This window comes from Pseudopipra pipra, chromosome Z, assembly GCF_036250125.1.
Source record: "Pseudopipra pipra isolate bDixPip1 chromosome Z, bDixPip1.hap1, whole genome shotgun sequence".
Lineage (NCBI taxonomy): Eukaryota > Metazoa > Chordata > Aves > Passeriformes > Pipridae > Pseudopipra > Pseudopipra pipra.
In genome coordinates this window covers 30,515,608-30,542,683 of record NC_087581.1, presented here as the reverse complement: position 1 = coordinate 30,542,683, position 27,076 = coordinate 30,515,608, and the positions used below count along the sequence as shown (strand labels likewise).

The 27,076-nt window shown below is 40.3% G+C and overlaps 1 protein-coding gene across 3 annotated transcripts; it reads right to left on the bottom strand.

Annotated features, from left to right (window-relative positions):
* Window positions 1-1,029: 1,029 nt before the first annotated feature.
* Window positions 1,030-26,416, bottom strand: DAB2 (DAB adaptor protein 2). Of its 3 annotated transcripts, none has more exons than XM_064642462.1 (15): window positions 26,172-26,416; window positions 14,313-14,441; window positions 13,022-13,161; window positions 12,202-12,300; window positions 11,756-11,887; window positions 9,705-9,788; window positions 9,437-9,460; window positions 9,131-9,169; window positions 8,896-8,958; window positions 7,479-8,105; window positions 6,513-6,651; window positions 5,364-5,932; window positions 4,797-4,888; window positions 3,925-3,989; window positions 1,030-3,167 (listed from the first exon to the last, which is right to left on the bottom strand). In XM_064642462.1, the coding sequence occupies exons 2-15, from the start codon at window positions 14,413-14,415 to the stop codon at window positions 3,139-3,141; spliced, it is 2,205 nt and encodes a 734-aa protein (XP_064498532.1). In that variant the 5' UTR covers window positions 14,416-14,441; window positions 26,172-26,416; the 3' UTR covers window positions 1,030-3,138. The 3 variants fall into 3 exon arrangements, with proteins under 3 accessions (XP_064498532.1, XP_064498533.1, XP_064498534.1); XM_064642463.1 differs by having other exon boundaries at window positions 5,402-5,932; window positions 26,172-26,405; XM_064642464.1 differs by lacking the exon at window positions 7,479-8,105 and having other exon boundaries at window positions 5,402-5,932; window positions 26,172-26,394.
* Window positions 26,417-27,076: the final 660 nt, after the last annotated feature.

Here is a 27,076-nt window from a genome sequence, read left to right as displayed (position 1 = left end):
TAAAGATTAAAAACAAACAAGTTTTGTTTAATAGTATCTTTCTAATATAGGGAAGACATTATGTATTGAATTAGAGAACCATTAACTGCTTAGTAAAAATGCTGTCATAGCTGTGACTCACGTAAGGAACAAAGAGTTCCTAAAGCAGAGCTGTTTACAAGAGCAAGTTTACTGTCTAACATCTTTGGAATCTTCATTTGGAGTAATGGAGGACTAAAGTCCCAAGATTTTTTTTTATTCCTCCCCCAGCCAATATAAAAAAACAACACACCATTTTTTGTGGTTTTGAAGGAGACTAAAACTCTTCTAGCTTTTACTCGGTCACTAACATCCAAACCACAAGCTAGCTCTTTAGAAGGGCACTCCTTTTGAGTACTTTGTTGTAATCCAGATTTAAGGCATCATGTGTTGGACACAGTCACAAGACACAAGTCAGTCATAAATAACTTGCTGTTTAGCTGTTAAGAATTGAGTATCTGGATGCAAGCTTAAAACAATCATCCAGTATAAGGATATTCCAAATTATCATGGGTAATTAAAAAAAAAAGTGTACTTTTAATATTTTCTGTTCTCTGCTTTTTGTGGCAGGGAGGAGGGAGTGTGTGAGATAGGGCAGGGCAATTTTTTCCCTATTCAAGCCTTGATTTGGGACAATTTCATTTAAAGGAACTTTAATCTGCTGCAGCTCCAGTCCAGCCCGATGAGTCCAGTTGCACTTAACTCATTTGTTAGGCAAGAATGCAAGACACAGAAACTTGTAATACTGTATTGTTTCATCATACCTGCTATCACAGTTAGCGGTTCTTTAAGACAGAGATTCAGAGTAAAAAGCTATTCAAAGTAAGCTAGCAGACCAGCAAGCATCTTTGGTCAGCTTGTAAGAGGTCCTGCTAACAAGCTCTAACTGATCATCCTGGCAGCCATTTCAAAATTCCAGCATAGTAGGACTGTAAACTTTTCCTTGACCAGCAAACATTGATTTAGAATTTTAACTCCACTGCTTGTAAACATACTCCTTCACACTGACACTAAGACAGCCAATTGTCTTTTTATTTCTAATATAACTAAATTACATGTTGCCATGCGGTCAAGGAAAAAAATGATAATGATTAAAAATCTGATTCTGTGTAAAACCCCTTAAGACCTGTATTTCAAGCTGGACACCAACTCCCTCGCAATGAGTTATTTTCAACCCTTAACCATCAAATAGTATTAAAAATAAGAAAGCTAGTCTAAAACAATGGCTTCCTAGTGGATTTATCTTTTTATCACCATCTCTATTAAAGGAGTTATACAATTTGAACAAAAGTTACATGTTCTAATTAAATTTTCCCAGCATCAGTTTAGATCTTCTGCAAAGTTGGATAACACAGGCTGAATTAATAAAACTTCTGAACGCAATTTAATTACCCAGATTCCATGGTCCTAAGAAAGGAGCAAGAAAGCATCTTTAGTAGCAGGCTGCTCAGGCTGAGCAGCTAATGGGACAAGGTTCTAGTGACAGTTTACTAAATCAGTTGGAGATTTCATTTTTTAATGTGGCATGACATTTGTTGAACAGGTCCAATGCAGGAAGTTGGAGAAAGACACTGCCATCAGACAGCTATTGAACCTGTGAGGAACGGTTCTTAGCAGGCTCTGAACTCCCAGCATCAAATACACCACAAGCTATAGAGCTATAGAGGACAGAATAAATAGCTACACGTTCATTTGGTATGAAGAGTTGCTTCTGTTTAATGTCATTAGGTAACATCACTTGCGATACTACAGTTTTATATAATGATGTAACATCCATAAGTTTCTACATTTCCAGTTTGAGACAAACACTTAAATTTGTGCCTTTTTTTTTTTTCTTTTTTTTCCATTTGCTGAAAGTGCAAGAGAGGTTTATATAAAAGACCAGTTGAGTGAATGGCTGAATTGGGTACTAAGGCTGTATTCAAGTTGACTTAGCTCTGCAGTTCAGCAACTGCTTAGGCATTTGATTTAACAATAACATTTCAAGTTTATACTTTGTATTAACAGAAATACCTCTGACACATCACCACTGGCCAAGAATATAACTGTTACAGTCAGTTGTAACTAACCAATTTAAAAATCTGTAAGTAAAGAGGTTCTTGAGGAAAGACATGTTTTTCAAGAGTATTATCTCACATTAATGGCAAGAGGTGGTGCACCTGTTCTCAAGGAGTCTAGGCCTGGAGTGAAGCCATTATTGTCTTTTTGCTTTCTAACATAATGGAAACATGCTACACTACACCATGCGACAACTCAAACTGAGCAACATCAACAACATTCACTGAGACATAAGCAAGAAGCCTACCTGCTTGTTCCATTTGTCTGCCAAGCCACCTTAATAGTAAAGTAATCTTAGTAGATTTCCCTCCCTGAAAAATGCCATATTAGCACCAAGACAACTGTTAGTGTCCACAACTACCTCAAAGTTCTGCAAGAAGTTTTTCTGCTTATCTGACTCTACAGTGTAGGCCTCTAGTACTCAGGGCTTCAGCAGTGCTGTCACAGACCCCGCAGTCCCTTTATTAAACATTTATGGCAGAATGATAATTTTACTTTTAGTGAAATAGACTAGTATTAGACTCTTTTCCTCTACATAGAGTTAAATTTTTGTGGCTCAGAGACCAAGCAATGTGCCCAGTCACCAATTAGAACTGAGTAGCATCCACTCAACTTTACAGCTGGATGCTGTTGTGATAACAGGCAACAGACCTAGCTGTTTAAGGTGTGGAGTTTTAGCTACTAATTCAACTCACTTAGCTGAAGGTAACACCTCTTCCCCAGGTACATTAAGTTCCTATATTTTGGGACAGTAAGTGCTACATAAAAGAAAAATGATGATCATATTTACAAGACACGACTTAGTGCTGTTAAACTCTTCTATAGAAGATTGTAAAGAATTAAAGTAAAGTTAACATCCACCAATATGAATTTGGGTTTCCAGCGTGAGTCAATATCCCCATTTGCTTTGCCCTGAATTATCATCTTCACAGCATGCTCTTTGAGTGTTCATGCTTTAATCCCCCTGGATACGCTTTAGATTGCAGACATCATGGAACAGCAGCAAGAGTGACAAACAGCAAAGTGAAACATGTAGAAAAATCATGTTGAGAAGAGGTCCAGTTATTCCATTTGTCCTTTTCTGGTTACACCTAGCATGATGGAAAGGAATTAGTGTTAGGATGGCTGTAAGCTATAGCCTTATTCTTTAAACTGGCTTAGAGCCACTGAGAACAAAACTAAAGCAATAAATACCAACATTTGTCTTTTGTCAAAAGCTAGACAGTATTTCAGGGGAAGACAGCATATGGAAGAGTAATAGATTTGCTGGATCAACAGTTCATGTTCTCTAGCCAATGGTGTAAAAGCTAGAATTATGTTAGTTTCTAGTAACAAAAGCTCTTCTAACAGCTTTTGATTAAAATCAGAGTAAGCCTATAACAGCCTTATTCTAATTTTACTCTGATTCACCCAGAGTCCAAACCTGCAATTATTTAGGTGACTGAACTTCAGAAAGATGTATAGGGCAACGCTAACATGTATGCTAACATGCTCCTACAGATATCTGAAAATAGTAAGTCAGCCCCTTTGAGATCTACAGCACATATTTACTCATTAACTTTCCTCAAGGAAAGGAAATCTAGATCTACTGTGGCATTGAGATTTAAGTCTGTGGAAGAAAAAAGTCCTTATTTCTAAGAAAGCAAAGCTGTCTAGCCTTAGACAAAATGCAGCTATGTACAAGTCTGAGTAGAGGCACTCTAGCAGACTTATTCTTTTAGGGACCGTTTGTCATACTTTGGAGACCATTAGTGTTAAAGTACTGTAGTTTTAGCCAGCTCTTTACCAAAAATTTCCTCAATCAATTTCAGAGAATGATGTAAGTTGTTTTATTAGTGGAAGACTTACCTAATCTATGCAAACGGGTTGCCAAAATTATCACCAAAAGGATCAGAATGTAGTTTCTGAGATTCCTTTTAAGGAAAGAGAAATAAGCTGTTAGTGGATTTCCAGGTTTCACCACATTACTATGCATGGTTTATCAGATAGTTCATGTTACAAACACCTGGAAAGAATACCTTAGAGTCTCTGTTAAATGCACATTAACTGTACTGCTTTAACAAGAGAAGAGGGCTCTAAGCTGTCTTAGCAGTTAACCAGTAAAAGGCAAAATATCTTTCAGAAAAGCCACGTGTGGTTACTGAACAGTCCTTTAGAGCTGAGACAGGGGAGTCACACTGAGATCTCTTTCTAATGCTAGAAGTCTAGAGTCAGTATTCTGGAGTTGGTTCAGAATTTCCACCAGGGGCTTCAAGTGCTGTGTCCCAAATGGAATAATGTGGTGAAGTCACTTCCTCACCCAAGGAGTACTGAACATGGAATCTCCCATACATTCAGCTAGAGAGTTGCACAATCCACACTGCTCAGTCTACTCTAAAGAGAGGTAAGTACAATTGAAGTGGAATATGTCTGCGGCTACGTTATTTTATATATTTTTGTAGAAGCTCCCAATACTGAAGAACTTTCTGCTAGTGCTTGCAGCTTGGGGAACTGGTTATTGAGCCAAGCCAAATGGAATAATACTTTGTTAGCCCTCTTGCAACTAATGCTTCCTATTAGATTACATATTAGCCTCAAACATGCAAAATGTTTTTGTTGTAAGGCTGCTAAAGCCAGAACTAAGCCAGTGTTCAAATATAGGTACCCCTGTAATTAAGGAGGAAGAAAGGTTCTGGATGAGTTTTTGTGGTGGTGGTGCTGGGTTTTTTTTTACTACTTACAGATGATGGACTGAAAAGATCTCTTTTAGCTTGACTTTCAAACAGACCATCAGCCGGCAGCGCACTTCGCCGAGGAACAGGCTTTGGTGGTTCTAAGAAAGAGAGAGATACTCCTAAAATCACTTAACAGCTTTAGCCAGTACTCAGCTCTGTTTGTATAGCAACAACAAAATTCATATAATTAGAAACACAAAAAAACTTATATTGAATTTGCTTTGAGTGACCTCACAGTTTTAACTCCTGCTTCTCACTCACTAAACTTAGGCTAGATGGAAATTCTAACACTGTACACACTTAAGTGCACCTCATTCTAGTCAAGTAGTTTAGGCACTAGGAGACAGTGTTTAGCCAGTGCAGTTGATCAATTCTTCAGTTTGTTAGTAGAGACAGTCCTTCAACCCTCTGCTTCACTAACCATTAACTCGAATGTTTGGTTCTATGAGCAGCCACCCAATGAGAAGAGAGGAGAAAAGGAAAAAAAATAGTAAAAATGTTACCAGGCATTTTAGCAGACAACTCACTAGCTTCCATATCATTATGATCTGTACTATCTTGAGGAATACCTACTTTACAACTAAAGTAATTGCTGAAAGCTCCAGAAGCACCTGAAAGGCTTTGCTGCTCTCCTCTCCTTGCTGGTACTGCAGGTGGCTTTGTCAGCTGGAAGTCTTTGAACATTTCCTTGATATCCTTCACCTCTTTATCTCCAAGTGGATCCAGAGCAATGAAAGCATCACTCTCTTTCTTGGATGGCTCCTTCACTGGTGGAGTTCTGGGTGGTGGCTGAGGTGGGCTGGTTGTTGTTGACAGGGGGGGCAGTACAGATGGTGATGGAGTAGGTAGCGTTGAAGATGCGAACATACCGCTCTGGAAGGGATTTGCAGCACTGGATGGCTGTGACCAAGAACTAGATGGGACCTGTGCTGGCTGTGGCCAGAGACCAGAAGATTGAGTGGCTGCTGGACCAAAAGATGCAGATTGGTTCCAGCCTGAGACTGCTTGAGTACCGAAGGCAAGTGGTTGAGTAAATCCTGTAGACTGAGCACTTATCATAGACCCAGGAAAAACTGATGATGTAGTCTGAGTGAAGGAAGGTGTCTGTGTAGTCCATGCTGATGAATTTACTGGCAAGCCACCTGGGGGGAGATTGTTGTTACACAAAAATTCAATCATCTGAAGACCACAAGCAGAGTGTGAATTCCACAGAGGGTACCAGCAAAACATTTTCATGTACTGTTTGCAAAAATCTCTTGGTTTACACTTACAAATCAAACCGTTTGGGGATAAGTAGGGGTGGGAGAAGAGGGTTAATTTTTACTTTGCTGCATTTCAATGCTGGAAGAACAAAATTGAGGTTGACATAACAGAAGGAGAAACATACTTAGTACTAGCACAGAAGTGACAGGTGCATTTGCTTCTGTGTAAATGATTATTAAGGCTCTACAGCAATATTACCCTGGCCTTACAAGTTTTGCTTGGCTCAGTTGAGCCTTGGGTACCTGAAGCAGCAAATTACCATCAGAACTAAAGCAAAAACCCCCAATCCAGTTAAGAATTCAGAGTTTAGGCCTCTACTCACAGAATTAAATAGTTTAGGCCAGATTAAAGGATTAGAGGATACAGCTCTATACAAGAAATAAAGTAAAAACTAGAACCCCTCTTTTGATGTTAACAGATAGCTCAGACTGAAGCAAGACCTTCACTTTGTAAACTAACCTAGACAAGTCAATGAATGTGCTGTGAAGAAGTCCAGTGGACTAGTTAGTGCAGGTCCTGTTTGCAGCATTGAGCTCAAGCCAAGCGTCTCTGTAGTTGGCAGAAAGAAGTCTGGGTTGAATAAGTCATTCGGTGCAGTCTAGGAAGAAAAAAAGTTTTTGTGAGATGCCACGGCAGAACATATGTAGCACGATCAAGGCTTCCTAGCCCAGAGCTACAAGCTTTTATTTCATCTAAAGCAGAGCAGGGAGCTTTGATGTATCATTTAGACACCAAGTATAGGAGTTTCAAACATCACTATTTTGTTCATGCCTATGGAGATACATGGCATTAATTAGGTATAATATATAGTAGTCACAAGTCACAGCAGAAGATTAGGACTTGAAATGACTGAATTATTTGCTATCATAATAAGCTCCCCTCTGCACCCCACCCCTTTAAACACTATTGCTCAGTCTGCAGTGACCCCTACAATTGTGGCAAGGCCAGCAACTGAGTTTTGCATCATTTTAGTACAAGACAAACAAAGCTGACCCAGAGCTACCCTGTGTCTAATTGGACAGGTCATTGAGATTGCCCTCAAGACGCAAATACTCAGAAAGTATATTGATCTGTAAGTTGATACTAGTAGCTCACTGTTATGAAACCATAGGTTAATGGGCATGCTGCTGTCATAAAGGGTTCAGGTATTATATTAAGTGTCAATATGCTTAACAGCATACTTACCAGACCTTTATGGAAGTATGGCAGCATTAAGGAAGAAAGTATAGAATTTAGTGACCATAGGTACTATGAAGCATTCATGAATATTAAAAGGTACTATGGCTGCAGAGAGGTTTGAGTAAGAGTGGCAGGCAGAAGAGAAACAGATGTGCTGTGAAGCTATTTAGCCAGTTACACAGTATGAAGAAAGAATTCTTCTCCATATTTATGCATATCACCATAAATTACTTGAACATTGTTCACCTTGACAGATCTCCTTCCTCTTCCTGGTTTGGTACTCTGTGGTGGTGGGCTAATTGTTATAGACTCATGTGTCATGAAATGGATATTGTTTTCAGAATCCAGCTTTACTCCATTCTGCAGAGATAATCTTTCAGAAGGACAGTTCACAAACTGGTTTGATGGGACTTTCTTAAAATCTGGTTCTCTGTCTGGTACCTCATCTGGAGTTCTTGCTGCAGACTTATTCTCAAGTGGCCACTGGCTTGTTAGTGCTTCTTGTTTGCCAGTTCTATTAGAAATCTGGTCAAACTGTTTACCAAAGTAGTCAGCATTACCATTCGAAGCACCAATACCCACTGATGTCAAGGGACTCAGACTTTCCTTCTTCTGATCAGGTATTAGAGAATCAAACGAAGGCGGTGCAGATTGGTCTGGCTGTGTGAAAGGATCATCACTGAAAGGGTCTGGATTAGGTGTGGGAAAGAAGCTGAGATTGGCAGAGAAAGAATTCTCAGGCAAGAAGGGTGGCTGTGCCTTTGGTTGTGGAAGAGAGGCTGTGATGCCATTCGAGAAGAGATCCTCTTTTGCAAAAGTTTGTTTGGTCTCAATTTCAGAATTAAGATCCACTAACAGAATCTCTTTAGCTTCCTATTTGTTCAGAGAGAAAAATAAGGTTAGTTTTATGTAGGATTTGCTGCACGGTGCAAAAGCTCAAGGAAAATAGCTGCAAAAGAAGACATTCTAGCATCTAATACATTATACTAGTAAATATTCAAAGTCACACAGGCAGGCGCTGCTGTCTGTACTCAAATCACAGCTACTTGCTTTCTGAAACTCAGTACTGAAAGCACCTTTTTACAGATCCCATAGTTAAATATCAGATACTTGTTCTTCAGTCTAGTGAATGTAGTGTCATTAAGCACTAATTATGCCTAGGCTTTCACTTGAGTCAAGAACCCCTGTTTGAATTCTAGTTCTTAGTGTTGATGAGTTGTCAAATCACACAGTCTTAGTGTGACTTCAGGTTGCAGTCCCAATTTCAGAATAAGATTGTAGAGCTACTTGCCAGTGAAATATGTTAATTCTCCACCAAGCACGTAATAGAAGGGTAAGACTTGGTCTCTATAGCTGGTTTGACAGCACCAATTGTGTCATGGCTGATGGTGGCTTACAGTGCAGGATTGAAAGTGATAGGATTTTTGGGCCATACTGTGGTATGACAAGGTTTATGCACACTTTTGTGCAATTAGGCCAAATTCTGAGCTAGACCTACAAGAATAATGCTAGTTACTCTAGTTAGTAAGTGAGTACTTCTATAGCCCTACCCCCTAATACACTAATGATCATTAGAGAGATGTCGCAGTAAACATTACCTATTACTAGGACTAAGTTTGCTTTCAAAGCAAAAGCCAAGACAGTAAATCTAGACTCTACTTACTGTGGGACTGCTCATATCAGGAGGTGTTGACATATCCCCGAACAAGTCCATCTGGTCAACTACCTGAGGCCAGAAATATTGAAAGAATTGGTATCTGTTAGAGCTCTTACAAGCGCAAGAATCAAACATTATGCATATTTACTGTAACTGCATCCAAAAATACTGCATTTCCCATGCAATATGGAGACAGCCAGTAAAGAACTCCTTAATGGCATCAGCATATAATTTGACCTACCAGTTTCATTTTTTCAGCTTGATCAGCTTCGCCACCGTTCTGTAATAGAGGGATATACGTGTCAGCAATAACTAGAATATCAAAACTAGCCCCAAGCAAAGGACTTGCAGGTTTTAAAGAGCAAGTGATGGAAAGAGGAAGCATGAAGGAGATGACTACTCAGTTCCATACAACCCTTTTAGTCCCATTTCAATGTAATTAGGCATCTGATATTGCCTCTGTAATGCTGATAGTGTAAAGAAAGTCAAAGCTAGTTGTGGTGCAGCAGCATACCTAATCAAGAGAGGCTGAGTTGGAGTGACTTACCTCAGTCTTACTTGCTTCTTCACTCTAAAGAAAAAAAGAAGGCTTTTAGTACCAAGATATCATGTAGAATATCAAAAGTCTCTCACTTTGGAGGAGGTTACCAAACCCAGGTAATCAGACTGCTGGCACAACTAGCAACGAATAAATTCAAGTATTCCTGGGTTTAGACAGACCTCAGTGTCAAATCTTAGAAGAGCCCAAAACTCAGAAAAATTGAAGAAAGTTTTATTTCTATTCAGAGTAATGCCAGTGCTATATTTTTGCTCACCTTTTTATTCTCTTCTTCTTCTTTCTTCTTCATATTATATATTAGTTGGAAGAGATCCTTAAGATCAACAACTAGAGGCTCAGCCTGAAAAAAATGTAGATTTTAGGTCATGTACTACTTTTCCCTGTACTTCTACTGAAGAAATCTGTGCTGCAAGCCAAACTGTCCTAAATGATGCAAGAGTTATGTTGAGACAACAGGAAAAACAAGAGTTTAAAGGCCTCTTTAGTCTTTATACAAGAGAGCTTATGCAGAATCTAACGGAAATGGAGTACAATCAGTTTAGAACAGTTGTTAACTCCACAAGAAAAGTGGCTGTATTTGTGCTAAGCCTGCTTTGTTTTTGCTAAAAAGCTTGGAGTGCAATACTTCAAAAGTTCATGGCAAGTCCTAGAAATGCAAAAATTTATCCAAGTCTTCTGGCAGTCTCCTGAGAGGAAAAACATTTTGCATTTGTCTCTTTTTTACAAACTCTAGCACTGAATCTAGAGAAAGCTTCTACAGATAACACTACATTTATTTTAAAAAGCACACAAATAGCAAATGAGCAAGGCCAGCATAAGGCAAGATTATTGTCACCTCAAATGTGTGAAGCCGAGACCAGCTTTAAATGGGATCTGTGTCATGATGACAGTTTAATGTGAGTTAGAAAGCATGGATTTTCCTGCACATCCATTAATAAGAATGTTGTTGCTGAGAGAGTGGCAGGTTCAACTGTACTGCTTTGGAACTTTTGCTTTAGGCATGCAGCAGCTGTGTCAACACCTACAGTAGGACAGGTCCCCCTCTTCAGCCACTACCACTGGCTCAAGCAGAGAATCCACTGAACAGATCTCACTGTTTACATCTGCACATCATCCTCTCCTAAATCAAGGGTTTTAGACATGCAACTGCAGGAAGAGCCATCTAAAAAGTTATCAGCTTTAACAAAGAGTACAGCTGCAGCAGACTAGGGCTCCAGAAGTCCTTACTTCTCAGCTAGAAAAGTTTGTGTCGAAAACAACTAGAAGCAAGTTGAGAGCTGTCTACAGGTTGGCTGAGCTTAGAGGCTGGCAAGCAGCATGCCATGGTGAAATGAGGGAACAGACTACAGAGTACATACAAAAGGCTTTTGTACTTAATCTACAATTCCAGTGAAACCAGTACAACACGGAACATTTATAAACTAACGAAACAGGCTTAGGAGAGGGTCTTCTATATTTGCTAATGAAATAGTAACATGCTACAACAAGGAGCCACTCAGTCCCACCTGTAGTGGGTCTGAGGCTGCCAACAGGTTCTCCAGGAGGGCAGGCAGGGATGCGTAAAAGAAATTTCTAGCTTTGAAGTCTTGATTCATCATTATAGTGACTGTTATAAAAACAATATAATGACAAGCTAATAAACAATAGATGCCTAACTTCAGGTTGTTTATGATATTACATGATTCTCAGGAGTATTTAAGTAGCTTGTCTGCACTACTCTTTATGTACAGAATCTCCTACTCTTCTTTCAAGAGAAACCTTGCACACAGGAATTTTGCATGGGAGGAACCTATCACAGAAGGATCTGAATCCCTCACAGATGCAACTCTAGGAGGACCAGGCCTGCCATTCACTGGCCGCAGAATCACTCTTGCAATTGAGTAAGTGATTTCTCTGCACAAGACAAAGCACTACAAGAGCTAGACTAGTGCAGTTCTATATTCCTGTTAATTCTGATTGAAGCTCTGGCTCTTTTACTCAAGAATTAGCATTCTCACTGAGAGATGCCCATGATAATGGCTCTGTTCATCTCACTAATGACTTGCATGGTACATGGACATATTAAGCATTGTTAGTCAGGGTAATCAAGACTACTTGAACGTTTTTATTTTGGACTAAAAAGAAGCTGTACAAGACAGAAGCCGGTGATGATACAATCAATTCCTATGGTCCTCCTCCCCATCTGTGCTGGTATTCCCCATAGGAATTTTGTAGGATTACCAGCAAAACACTATGCCCTTATCACATATTAAATGTTTACACAATACCATTTTTCATAGCAAATGGAAGAGGGTGTCTGATCCATACCTGTTGTGCTGTTTTTATGGCAAAAAATTGGTGCTGGCCTTCTCCCCCACATATATAACCAAAGGCACGATTGTCTGTTACATCCCGAGCAATAAAGGAGATTTTGTTTACTGGATGCTCGTGCTCTATAACCTAGAATTGGGAAAAAAATAACTATTGGTTTAAATTGCAGGAGATAAAACAGCTGCTATTCTCTGTAGTTAAAATGATAGAGACTGTCAAAAGGCTACAGTTCAAGTCTCAGATTTCCCACCCTTTAACTAACCACAATAGGATGTAGCTTTCTTTCTGGCAGGAGGTTTTAGCATCACAACCCACTTCACAAGCCAATTTTTATATGTGGAAGTGGGGCACAGTGTCACTAAGGAATTTAGTTCAGACTGGTCTAACTTCCAAGTATCTCACTTGTTTTAAGAATCACATTAAGAAAATGTGTTATATCTTACCCCAGTTTTCTCATCTATTATCTTGATACCAGAGAGGGAGATGTTTACCCAGATCTTCTGTTTGTGTTGACCCTGGGAACGGGCTGCCACTGCCATTCCCTAAAGAGGATGAGTATCAAAATATCGATGAGACTTCTGTAGATGGAGCTTTAATTTGTTCCCTTGTATTCCTCATGGGCCTATGGCTGTGACCTTATTAGTGCTAATCCAGTTATTCCCATGCAACTGTAGAGTTAGAGCAGCATTCCTCATGCAACATATGCCTGCATAGGTTTGAAGTGATACTCAGAACTAGTCTCCTTTATAAGCATTTTAGAGCTTTAAAACTTATTTTAGTTCACAAAACTGCTGCAGTGGCAGCATCTTTACCTGCTTTTCTGGCCTGCTTTGAAGGTATGTGAGTGTTCCATACTCTAGAAGTAATAGTCTTTGTTGCTGTAGGGTTTCATTTATTTTTTGGTTTATCTGTATCTCTTGGTGTCACCATTGACACAGAATGTCAATTTGTGCTTTGAGGTCAGTGTTAAATTGCACAGCATTCCCCTTCTCCCCATCCAAAACCCAAGCTCACCATTTGTGATCAAATCCATGCTACTAGCATTCACATTGGATGCCTACAGACCCAAAGGAGTGTTCCCAAGCTATTGGAGAAACATTGTCCTTTGAGACAGGGATTACAGCTTTAGAAATAACATCCATCTAGGATGGTGCTGTTATTACTATGTTACCATTAAACTGTGTTTGAAACTGTGCCAAAGTGACCTTAGCCTTTTGAAAGCTAACTGGAGCAGGTTCCTTACATGACAGCTCAAGCCCTTACCTTCAGTTTCATCATTGAATCCTGACTCATTTTGTCTCCTCTTGCCTCTGGGACATCATCAATGCCAATCAGTTTAGCTTTGTATCTTACACCATCACCTTTGAATCTAGCCAAGAGAGATTCATCTGTCTTTTCTGGCCCTGGAGACAGAGAAGAGGTCTAGTGGGTCTGTTTGTTTGTTTTAAAGTTGTTTTTTATCTTTGTTAAGAGATATGTCTATGTTGTGGATTTGAGATCTTTAAAAAATATATACCATATGAGTACATGGTAAAACATTCTCTTGAGCAGAGCTGACTAACAATCCTTACCTCTTTCAGTCCTGTGTGCACTGCAAGATGGTTATTCCTTTAAGGTCACAGCGCTCTTGCAGAATATGGCTCAGTTCAAAGACCCCAGTGCTTAATATCTGGGAGGTTCAGAACAACTGTTCATCGTTTAAAAGACTAAAATATTTGTAGGCAACAGCCAAGTAGATACAGGTGTTAAGGAAGAACAACAAGCAGAAGTGGTTCTTCCCATGACCATACAGGATGTTCAAGAAGGCCTTCAGGTGTTATCTCCTTGTTCTGGTGTAGGCAGACTTCTCCTTGGTGTGCAAGAACAATCTCCTAGTTCCCACACTAGAACTTTCTATCAGCACCATCATTTGTCTCCAACAAGTCCTGATACTCCTGTCAATCTAATCACTTGGGATTTTAGCTAATTTGTTATTTCTGCTGTTCCTGCTAGTAGGAACTGCTTGCTTTTCTTCTCTGTATGCCCAATATACTTTAAGTGTGAACCTAGGTATGTATTTTTATGGGAGGTAATTATCTTTACACGATCTAATCTATCAAAAATATATTATCTGATCTACAACAATTTTCATGGAATGAGTTTTCTAGCTTCTCTGGACTAGAATCTGTGTCCAGCACAAACTCCTCTCTCTGGAGGGAGTGGAAGAGTCAAGTTCAGGTTCAGACTGATGACTACCTTGATGGTCTAGGGTCTGGCCACCTCCCCAGGAGGCTTTCGTGACTCTGGGCTTTTGCTAATTTCCCAGGCTCAGCAAATGACTCATTTAACAAATGGAACTGAGAGCTTTAGAACTTAAGGTTAGAAAAAAACTTTTAAAACTAAAAGCCTACCTTCTGGTTAGGTTCATTATACTAGCTTATTTACTCACTCTTCTAGTCAGCTTGAAACCTCAGAGTGAATTTAGCTATAGTGATAGAGTGATCTTGGTTTAGGCAAGTGTAAAAGATTAAGGACACTAAATAGAGGAGATTTTCAAGAGGTAAGCATTACTTACCTTTCTTTTTTTCCTTCTTTGAAGATTGTGCTTTTGGTGGAGCCTGTTGTTCAGGCTGGCTGGTGGTGGTGGCGGTGGTAGTTGTTTCAGCTTCGGTAGACATGATGAAATGGTGGCCAGTTATGTCTTCTGTAGTTTTAAAAAATGCAAATAACTATTAATAGGCAAACATTATATTTTACCTTGAAGAATAAATATTCTTATTAGACCTATTAGTCTAGCTTAATTTGTTTGCTAAGGCCTGAAAGCATTATGGTGATCATATAGGAAGCCTTGACATGGCAGGCTACAGAGATCACGAAGTTATGGCCATTAGGTGATGAACCCTCAACTCAGTAATACCTAGACAGTGGATCACACAGACCTACATCAACAGGCTGTATTCAGGCTGTATTTGCATCTACCTGCTTAATCTGTCAACGTTTAGCTTTTTTACCCTTTAAAGCTATTTATAGAGTCTCAGATATTTTGCTCTATTCTTCTTCAGCACTGCTCTATTCTTCTTCAGCTACATCTCTGAAGCAGGATATTTGAGAAAGCAAGAAACATTTGCTAGGATCTGTTCCAAACACCCATGAAGATGACACCAAAACACCCAAAAGAAGCAAGCAGATATTATTCATTTTTCTATAACTAGCAGAAGTCTGAGGTTATACCACCCAACAGGTAAAATCAAATAATTTCCTTAGGTTGTAGACAGACTGTTCCAGGAAAAACACAACAAAACCGCAAACCACCATCCCCCCACACTTGTCTTAACAGTAATCAAGTAACCTTCAGGTTTTCAAAAAATCATGCAAGTCGACAAGAAACTATGGATGTTTAGAACTCTACTCCATGCCATGCGACCCTTTTGCCTCTGAGACACAAATTTAGAAAATAATCTGCCGTCACCATGTTTTGTTCCTACACAGCTGAAGCATTGATTCACACTTACCAAGCAGATTGGCTTTGACTTACTATCCAGAGTGGCTTTGTAGAGTTATGAAGATCATCTATACCATCGAGAAAGAACTAGACATTCAGATCTGCTACAGAAACCATGCTATCAATCTTCTGTCTGGGATATTGCAATAGCTTCAGTTAGTCTCTTGACTTTCAGGGTAATGAATGAAGTCAAGAAATTTTTTATTTGATTAAGTAGTTGGGCTACCCTCTAATTCCCCTTATATCCGGGCAAGGAGCCACAGATCAAGCCACCGCTTTTCTCCAGCATTTGAGACACACTGTGTTTGCAGATACAAGTGCTGGAGCATTGTATATCATCTTGCATTAGAAGTTTGTTATTCTCAACAGCCTATTTCTCATTTGCCTTAGTTACAGCTGGTGCTTTATGCATTACTTGAAATTCACTTTCAGAGTTTTGTTCTCACTCCTGCCTTCCACTCTTCCTCAATTCACTACTAAGTCAATAGCTACAGACTGACTCACCCAGCTTGCCACTAACTGAGTAATGGATATCAATGCTTAACTGATTCCTAAACTAGGAAGTACACAGATTCCAATATGTTAAAGAGAGAATTTCACTCTGAAAGCCTCCATTTTCATTTAACCAGGAGAGAGGCCTTTAGGCTGTTAATATAAGCAAAATTAGACCTAGCTGCTTAACAGATAGTTTGTGAATTGCATTTAGCATTGCTCAAGTAAATCAACAGAGATAAAAGCACTCATATGGCCAAGATCTGTCAGCTATACCTGTTCTTCTCTGTAAGCAACTTATCTGGCCACAGCTAGGGTACATTTGATGCAAGGGAACAAAGGTGTTGTTGTGAAAGTTTCAAGCGGTTCTGAGTAATAAGTGTCAGAGGAAGAGTTTATATAGCAAGCCATGGTTATTTAAGAAATGTTATCACTGAAAGAGTGGCTTGTGTGCCCATTCTGACAAAGGATCAAGGGGCTTAATAAAGCCAACAGGGATTTTGCAGGATACTTGCAACAGTGCTAAAATGGATTGTACCTACTGAAAAACTGCATTTTAATCAGGTAAAATGAAGCCTACTCTAAAACTAGACTAGCTTGCCTGATAGTATAGTTTTGGGTGGAGATGGCCTTTAGACATAAGCATAGGGAGCCTCTCCCTAGATTTATCAAGTCCTTCAGAAATAGAGATAAAGGAGAGAGTGTTAAGGTTGGATCAATAGTTAACTAACCACCACCATTTGGAAAGTTACTGTTTGGAGAATAGAAGGAAAGGGCCCAGAAGAGACAGAACCAGGACTTGCTGTCAAGAAGCTGAGTTATAGCTTTAGGATATTTTGCCCACCTCTATGCTGGAAAAGAAGAAACAACAATCTTGAGGCAATGAGTCCTGACTGCCAGTGATCCTGCTTCCTCAATTTAATTAAGTAGAGCTACACCCAGCTCTGGTGTTACACAACTACAGTATCTCATGTTGAAGCAAAGTTAAGAGGTATTAACAAGTAAATAACCTAGGAAGGAGCAAATATGCACAAGCAAGACCTTACTTTGGCACCTGTAAGGTGGGCAGCTGCCATCTTTAAGCTCTAGGCATCTCTAGTCATCATTGTCATCTACCTCCTTCCTAGGGAAGCCAGACCACTTAGAACCACACAGCAAAATACCCTAAGATGGAAGAAGACAGGTAGGATTACACACGAGTCTGGCTGAACCCTTGCAAATACCTCGTCTTACTACGAAGGTCATTTTCAGTGTTAAAAATTCAATTTTAGATTAGTGAGAGCCTTCTGACCAGTTTACAGGACAAACTTTCATATTTGAGATCTGGCACAGCTCATCTCCCCTGGTGAGAGTTCACAGTACATGACAGTTATTTGTTGTACCTCTGGAGAGCTCAATGTCTCTGAGAATCATCTCAGGAGCAAAAGAATTAGTGAAAATAAAGAATGCAAGGATAGACAAAACTGATCTTAATATCTGGTCATATTTTAAATACCTACTTCGTGACATGGGAGTTAAGCCACAAGACTAGCACAAAACTGCCTCAGGCTTTACCTTAAAATTTCACTGGAATAGGGAGGGCAACATTACATAGCTTAAGCTAGCAGTATTCTAGTCTGCTGACCATAAAGGAGTCTCAATCACAACTAAATATGGTTTCTGTGCTTCAGACCTAAACCAAAGCTTACCAAGATCTGAAGAACACTTCAGTTTGTCTTAACAGAAAGTTCTGGTGTGCTCTACATGCAAGTAACTAAAATGAAGTTAAAATCTTCTGTTTGTAGATCTTGCTATTGCTTAGAGACTTCCTTTCAAAGTACTCAGTTTCTTAGTATTTCCTTATTCCGGCTGCACGTGGAAAGCATTATTCTATTACACTTCAATTTTGAGTTCATCTCAAAAGAGTCAGCTGGCAAATATAACAGAATTAGAGATGCATGTGCTTTTATGCAAGGATCCAAGGGCAGTCATGCCTTCGGACATATTGCCACAGTAAAGAACAAGATCATTTCCACAGCAACTATATCAGCCCTGTTGAATTAAAGAAGTTTGAATCTGCTCCACGTAGATGAGTCCATTGCTATCACACCTTAATTACTCACTATGCAACTGTATGACCAATTTTAACTACTATGCTAAATGCACTGTTTCAAAAGCCTAAAGACTACAGATTTACACCTTGGGAGAAGTGCCCCAAACTCACAGCTGTATCAGTAGGTACGCACCATACGCATTTTTCTCACCCACTTTTCAGTTTACTCCAGAAAAGTCTTATTAAGAGACCACTAGTAGAATCTTCCTCCTTTCCTACAGGGATGCTCCTTTGAAGTATGAGAGGATCCCTCCTTAGGGAAAGACCATGTCAGGCCCTTAACACACAGTGCTTGAAGCATGACTGTTACATACTGCCTCAAGTCAGGCTACTCTCAATTCAAGCACTGTACTTCATTTCCACACGTCTACCTTAGGAAAGCCCGGTCTTATGACTTTTGGCATACTGTGCTTTTGGTGTTTTCTCTGAACTCTCTACAGGGAGAGCTGTAAGAAATGACAAGTCATCCTTGAAATACCTGTTTCTTAGCAAGATTTGGAAGAACATGCCAAACAATTTTGTTGAGCAACATTTAGTTTCCCTTAGTGATGCTTTTACCGATATCCTCTATTTGAGCAAGGGGTGGCAACACAGTGGATACCCTTAATGATTATGTTTTTGTCCTGTGCACAAGGGAATTGAGAATCTTAATTATGGCTGTAGTCTCTCATGGGAGTAAGGACTGAACAGTAACCTCAACAGACAGGATTTTTTCCCCTCAGCAGACAAAGACAAATGTCTCAATGTTGATGAGAGATTATCTGAGAAGAGGTTAGGGACACCTAAAAAGTCAGAGCCAGATAAGCTAAACATCTGCTCAGAAGTGTAATACTTTGTCCTTTTCACAGCTTGTGCTCCTTCTTTGTCCCTGCAAGTACTTGATTCAGCTTAAAGAGTTATTGCATGTAAATATTAACCTCAAATCAGAATCTGCAAGGCCAGGAGAGGACAAGAAAAGCTTTTACTGCCAAGTGCGATACAGCCTGTTAGAACAACGTATTAGGAGGAAGCACAGTAATAGTTCAAGTGCTGAACATGATTCTGAGGCAGGTTGTTCCCTCCCCCACGCACTCTTGGAGGGTTAGTTAAGTTCTTCTTGTTAGAAGGTTGTATCAGGACCTGCACAAGGTATTCTTAGAAATATCTCTATCTGTTTTCAATAAACAGTAAACTCATTTCAGTAAACCCATTTTCAGAAGGCTTATAGACAAGCTTTCCACTTGAGCAAATTCAAAACTTTAGTTTTCAGGCTAAGAAAACAGACTAAATGCTACACAGAAGTACATAAAATGACTAGCAAGAGTCAAAGATGTAAAGCCAGATAATTTACTAATAATGGACCATTTTGACTGGCAGAGTTCTACCCATGTTAGAAGTATAATAGTGTATTTATGTAGAGCTCCAGTATGAGTGACTGACATTTGCGTCTAACAACTTCCCAACTGCTATATTTTCTGCCTAGTTCCTGCTGCAATGATAGTACCCCAACTAGCCTTGAGAAGCACTAGGCGTGCATTATTAAATCAAAAACATTAATGTGCTAATCTGGCTTTTGCTTTCTAAACAGGGTCATTCATCCTGAGGAGTCAAAATATAATCTTAAATGTTTTGTTTCATTACTAGAACACCCATTGCTCTAGTATCTGACAGTGTCTAAAGAGTTCAAGTTAAATAAGTGTTCTGTAATGTGACAAGAGATTATAGTGATTTCGATGGAAAATTCCAGATGTTTGTTCTGATGCAAGCACTACCATTACTCTGTTTTCTCTACTACAACAATCAAATTTTTCTCTTAGGAACCAGCACATCCAACAACTAATATACAGGAGAAGTAACAGGCTTATCTACAGGTAGGTTATATCTGACATGTTCACACTTACACATAACAAGTACCTTCTTGAAGGCTAGTGGTAGAAGTAAGTTCACAGACAGCTTGGGAACTGTTTCCCTCCAGTTTTTTTCATGTCTGGAATGCAAGAGCAGCATCACTTGCCAGAAAGGTGACTGAATACAGGTTCTTACACTGCAGAGGCTAACCCAAGCTCCTGTGGTTAGTCTTGTAAGAGAGATAATGAAAAGGATATTGAACTACACTGCCTGGCAAGCAAAGCTATCTGTCGTTCCCACAATTCAGTAAGGTCTAGATTAGCAATGCACCCATCACTCAGTTCAAAGAGCCTGTTTAACTATCCTATTTAGGCTGTAGGTAGGTAGAAACATGATTTATGGCTGAGATCATTTGCTTGATATCAGTTAAGTCAGGCACTCACCTGCTGGACAAGTATAGTAGAATAACAGGATTTTATTATTTTAGGGAACATCTTTTGTGCAACTTGCTTTATGCCCTGTCTTCTTACCTAAAAGAGTGCACTGACACTTTGCTGAGGTGTAAAGGCAGACTTTTGCTAAGGACTTCCTCTGTCAACAGGAATACCTGTTTGAAATAAGCTACAACAGTTGTTACATATTGCAGGATACAGAACATAGTCCATCCATCTTCATCACATACAACCAGTAATGAGAAACAGGGAAGGGTGGCATCATCTGCTTGGTAAGACAGAAGTATGATCTTGGACACATTAGGGAATACCTCTTTCATTCTGCTCCCTTTCCTATTACCAAGTGCAAAGCTGATAAAGACTTTAGTACACTAATTAGTCATGTCAGCTACAGATGTACCATCGCTGGTGCAGGATCATGTCTGTGAAGCTACACAGACATTTTACCATTCAGCCAACTTGCCAACTGCTGTTTCATCAGTTGAACAGAACAGTCTGTTCTCATCACATCACTGCATAAGTCTATTCTGAGCTCTTTGGTTTTTAGCAAGAATGCAGAGATTTAAACTTAGTTCCCGGAAGTGTTTTCTGCACACTTGAATCACAGCCAAGAGAATATCACTAAGTTAGCAGCTGGAACTGAACAGGTTGCTCAGTTCAAGTGGTGCAACTGGACTGGTACTTTCTGTCATTCTACTGTGCTTTTAAGCACATGATTTTTGATAAGATAATCAATTCTCAACCCAGCTAACACAGTAGCTCTATTTTGGATTTTATTTCCACTTGTCATGGGAGTAAATACAACTGTTGCAGGAATATTAAAACAGGAGGCTCAGGGGAAGTATTGACCAGTTTAAATAAGCTGTAGCTGATGAAAAATTTAGAACAATATAAATTAGCAAGTGAAAAGCATTTAATGAGCTAGTGCTACCTGGTTCCCTGAAGACTTGATGTCAAGATGAAGGGAACTAGCACTGTCATAATCTGAGTTATTTTTCAGCCAGAAAGTTCAGCGTCCAAAGGTAGCGTCTAGTCATCTAGCTAGACCATCTCAAATTATGAGTTGTTCCAGGAATAAGACAGCATCTTGCAATGAGTCTTGATACCAACCTTTCCAGTCTCTGTTCACTATCTAGCATTTCAACCTATTAATTTTTTGGATTAAGGACCCCCTTCACTTTTAGTATGAGCAATAACAGCATCTCAGCTCCAGATCCTTCCTTTAGAAAGAAATTGACAGGTATCCCAGTATGCCTTTTCTTGATAGAGAGTGATTAATTTGGTAACACAGATTTATTGATAAATTATATACGGGTATTATCCACAGAAGTTTTCTTCCTATAAGTCTTACAGAAAGGCAGAATGTTTTGCAATATGCTAAGGGGCCACTCTTCTATACTACTCTCTCCAATTCCCTGTTTTGAAGCCTCATAAATCAGTGCACCTGAGCCAGAGCTCATCAGTCTGTTCTAGCCATGGCTAAAGAAAGCATCACCTGACTACTCACAGAATGAGGAATCTCAAGCCATGTAGTTGCAGTGCCTACAGCTCAATCTTCTATCAATACTCCTTGTTGAGACTCACTGAAGATACCAAACAACCTGGAAGCAAAGAAGTTGTTATTCAAGGCAGCTAGTGTTTACTCAGATGCAACTGAGTTTGAACTGGACAACAAATCAAACACTTCATTTCCAACTGCACGTCTAAGGCCCTCCTGCCTGGAAGGCCTGTTTCTGATCTTCTTGTTAGTTAGTATAGTAAAGGACTCTTGCCAACAACCATGCTTTTCACCCCTCCTTCTCAGAGCAGGAACTTGACACATATTGAAGCTGTTATCATAGGTTATTTCAGCTGCATGCTGTTAACTGTCCACTGCTGGCACAGTTATCCCCCTTCACAGTTTGGGTGTGTGCAAGCTGTACTGAGACAGATTACATATGTTCTGCACAGTTTATGCTGAACTGTATTTTCTTACCTGTTCAAAAATGTATCTGTATGAGAAATAGGATTTTCCTGTGTTATTCTTGTATTCACGCAACCTAAAACTAGGTAGTCATGGCCACACCACTGAGTGCTGCAGTTTGCTACTCAGCCTGATTATCCTATAAGAAGCCCATCATTAAATATTCATTTCAGCAATATTTGAAAAACACTCCACCTAGCCCCCAGAGAGTGTACCTCTCATTCCATAAATTGTAGTAACAGCAACTGTCACAAGAGTCACTTCATGCTGCCTCTTGTGAGAGATGCAAATTATGTTCATTATGTGTTATGAGAAGACTGATGAAAATTCCACTTGCACCTAATGACAATAGGCTCTTCTACAGCAGTTTCAGTCCTGTTAGGTATTATGAAGCATACTGCTTAGTATAAGGGTTACTCTTGCCTTCAAGGTTAGTCATTACAAAGGCCATCAGCTCTCCTTTGTATATGCAGAAAGAAAGGCAATGAATAACTAATCAGGACTCCAATCTAAAAGGGTGGTACAGAAAGATCTATATCAGACATTAGAAAGGATTACTGAGGATTTTCAGAGCTCCACTGCAGATTCTTCAGTAGATGTCCTACCAAACAGCTACTAAAGTTTCACAGATGACTGTTCTGCAGTAAGTTTCCCTATTGGTAATTGTAGTTACACATACTTACAATAGATGTTAGAAGAAGTACTTTATTAGAAGTGACATTACTGCTCCTAAAACCAGACTATAAAGTAATCCTGACCAGGATTTCTCTAATTTCACATCTCTATGATGATCTTGAAAGCATGTTATAGGAATGCCCCATTCATGAGAAACATGGAAGAACAAGTGTCAGATCAAGAGTTTGCCTTCCATCAACCAGGCTAGATGTTGTTTGCAGACAGATCTATGATTCAAGCTACTAGAAAATTAGTCCTTACTCATAGAGTGACCTTCATGCCTTCCCCCAAAGCACAAACAACCATGTTCTGAGAAAACACAGAAGAGATCTATAAGGTAGAAACACAAGTTACAACACTAGCACTGCATCCTTAGAGCTCCCAAGTACTCTTGTCCCTTCCCAGGAAGAAAGTTTCACCCATAGGCTTACTTGCTCTGTTGAAGAGATAATCCTCATCAAGTATTTCACCTCTCATTTTATTGCTTCAGGATGCAACATGAACTGACAGAGCAGCAGGAAATTCAGCGTTAAGGCCAGTAATCTGTCCTTAACTGGCCCTGTAATGTCTGAACTTTGAGATTTAAGTGTACATACACCAGCTATGAAGCTGTATTAAAAACTTTCAAAACTAATTAAAAATTCCTGCAGGTATTTGGGATTAAAGATCTGCAAGGCATTTCAGCTGAGACACTTCATCCTCAAGGACTCCAGAGCATATGCAAGACAAAGTCTTTCAGGTGAGGGGGGCTAGAATGGTCTATGTCTCCATCAATCAGGGCTGAGAAGCGCTAGTTGGGAGAAGATGCTTTGTTCAGCACTCAGCTGCCCAGCTTGTGTAAACAAGGTAATCCTGTTGAAACTGGTACCTCTTGTTTATTGACTAGACCTTCCACTGTGCTTCATCCAGCTTCTTTATAGCCCTGAGACCCTTGAACCCAAATGCTCAAAATAAGGTTTCTAAAGTCAGTTTGTCTTGTCACTTACGATACTTAGATACCTTATCCTATTTGATCTTCCTAACACAACCTCAAATTCTGGTTCTGTGGAGTCCATGCTGAGGCTGTGGAGTAGTAGCTTACGTCTGGTTGTGTTTCAGAGCAGAAGCTCACTAAGACCTCTTAGCATCTCCCCCATCCACCTCCTGTGGCAGCATCATGATTCTACTAACCATTCATTAGTCTACATGCAAGATCTAAGATTTTTCTCCAAAATCCTTGCAGATTACAATTTACATCCATGCTACCTCTTAATTTATTTTGTCAGAGTCTATCCAGTAAGCAGGATCTGCACCATCAGCACTGTTTCTAGAAGAAGCTTTCTCTGGATGTGGAATTTATTGCCTCATTGTACAAGCAAATTCGTGCTTCTGTAGTACTCAGAATATTGCTAGCCTTGCTGTATAAAGTCCACAGGCATTCTCAAGGACTGGGTTAATCTAGCAGGTCACACAAATATCCTAGCAGTATAAAGTTTACCAGGAAAGGAAAGCATCAACGGGAGAGAAAAATCTATGTGTTTGGCAACAACACTCAATGACCACAATATATTGTGCACTTTCATTACTTCATATCTCAAGCTATAGTTTTTATTCTAAACATCCTTTAATTCTTTAAGCATTAGCCCTTGAGTCATCCTTCCTTGACACTAATTGCATTTATTTGCTTTCCTGCAGAGACAAAAAGCTACCCTTTGCATATATTATGCTTAGACTGTTTCTTTTCATATCTGCTTGTGAAATAAAGGCCTTAAGAATTATAAAAGTATATCCATAGCAGCTACTGGTCTGCAGTGTTATGCAGGTTATGCAGGTACTTTGATGAGCAATACTCTACTCAGAACAAGTGGATTGTGTACTGCAGTTTGATGGAAATTCTTAGCAATGTAGCAGAAAGCCTATGTTAGATTGGACAGTCATCTCTACCTTCACAAAAAGAAACTGATGCCAGATTTTTGGCATTTGGCCCATCCTTCCAACCAATAGTTCTGAGCACAACCCCTAGCGCTCATCCAACAGCTTTGTTTAATGTAAGAGCACAAGAGATGAGAAATACCATAAGTCACAGGACTATCACTAGCATTATAACTGCAGAGCAGGTCACTACCAGACACAATGACATATTTTCAATTTAACATCGCCTTGCAAGACTTCACAGCCAACTGGAATACACAGCTTCATAATTAATTTTCTGTAATTGAATCTGCATCTCTATTTTGTCAACTTACACAGGCGTTGCCATCCCCAAGCATACTTATGCCCATTCTTTAGCATACAGTGGGTAAATCTAAACCTGCATGCTCTCAGATTTGGTTCATTTTGGGCAGCCTTTTAGAAGACTTCTGAAGCAAAAATATAGCCTTTTAAGGCAAACTAGCTTCATTAAGAGAAGATTTAAACAATTTCCCATTCCCAAAAGAAGAAAAAAAAAATCAAGTTAATCCTACTTTACCAGTGAATTTGCATGCTTTCCTACTAAGTGTTCAGGTAATCAGACTCAACTTTTCTGAGGGGTAAAAGCTCTGCTACAGGGACACCCAGCTGAAGATGAGCTATATTGGCAACACCTGCATTAATCCCATCAGCCAGTGCACAGACACTACACCAACTTAAGTGCCACCATACGATTAACTTCATGACACACCACCTGAGAAGTCAGTTTCTCAGTCCAGGTAGAAGATTCATTCTAGATAATCCATGACATCTATAGCTATACCCATTTACCATAGGCAGAAGTAGCATCCTGAAATTCATCAGCAGACAGAGGGTGCGCAGCAAAGATACTCCATCCAAAACCAAAACAAAACCTAACTCTATCTTCACAGCATCCTGTGCTAATCTCTGCTGCTAGAGAGATTCTTTCATAAAAGGTATTTATGTGAAATTTAGTGTTTATACATTTAATTTTTACTATATTTAATGATTTGAATCCTCCTCCTTCTCTACACACAAAACCGAAACTGCACGTTTATTTTGCTTTGCGCTCCTGCCTCCCCCCAGCCGCCAGTCCTGCCGGAGCCGGGAGCACGATACGTGCGGTTTCCACCCCGCCTCGGCCGGGACACGTTCCCGCGCAGCCCGGGACCCTCCGTGGGGCCGGGAGGGGTAGCCCCATCGCCGCCGCCTCTCCGGCAGCGGAGTCCTTCGGCGCCTCTTCCTGCGGGAGATGCGGGATGCGGACAGCGAGCGGGGATGAGCCGAGCCCCGGCCCGGCCGCACGCAGCCCCTCCAGCGCCTCATCCATGTTAGCGCCCATCCCTCAGGGTATCATCCCCGCCCTACCACAGCCACCAGCTGTCACGTCCTCCTGGGAAAAGCTGTGCCCCCTCTTTCCCTGATGACAGCTCCTTCTCCCTCTCATCACCCCCCCTCTTCCCCTCCCTCTGCCTCCCCGGGCTGTGCTAGAGCCGAGCCCAGCTCACAAAGCTCCTTACGGGTTAGATCCGTGCCGCTCCGAGCATGATCCAGTCACCGTAGCCAGTAGCCTGACTGGGACCGCGGGCCTGGTTAAATATTCTGTTGCACTATCGCCTTCAGATGAGTTAGCCACTCACAGCGAGCGATATGGTTTTAATCAGATGCTGGCAGCTGAGGACTACCCAGGAATGCGCTATGATGTTTTTGCTGCTTGGTCTTGGCTACTCCCCCTCAACGTGTCGGTTCTCACAACATTAACTCCTTGCGAGCCGCCGCCTCCGGCCCCTGCTGCGGGAGTGGGAGGCAGCTGGGCCCGCACAGCCCCGGCACGGAGGGGCGGGAGCCCCAGGAAGGACACGCAGAGAGGGAAGCAGGGTGCAGTGGGAAAACGGTGGACTCCGCGGTGTCAGGGAATCCTGTGACACCCACAGTTTGCAGGGCACAGGTACTTGTCCTTCTCAGGCAGCAATGGGCCCAGCACGCTTTTCTAGAAAACGGGTCCCCTTCACGAACGCGGATGCGGTGATGGTGCTAAAAATTCCAAGCCCAAACCAACAGCGCTTTTCTTTTTTTTTTTTTTTTCCCCTTTTTTCCCCCCATTTTTTTTCTCTGACACCCACAAAAACAAAATACCACCCTCTCCCTCCTCCATCATCTCCAAATCTGTGGCTAACCAAACTGAAATATTGGGTCAGTGCAATTCAGTTTGTGGGTCACATCCAGATCTGACCTTTGTACTTCTCACTCATCTTTATTTCAACATCTATCATATTTTGTTTCCCAGAGCAGTACAGTTGCTTTCCAACTTGTATGAAAGAGGCTTTGGTAAAAAAAATCACATTTTTGTCCTTGTAGCAGAACTTTCTTTTTTTTTTTTCATTCTCAAGACTGTAAATTTAACTTAACATTTATTTTCTCAGAA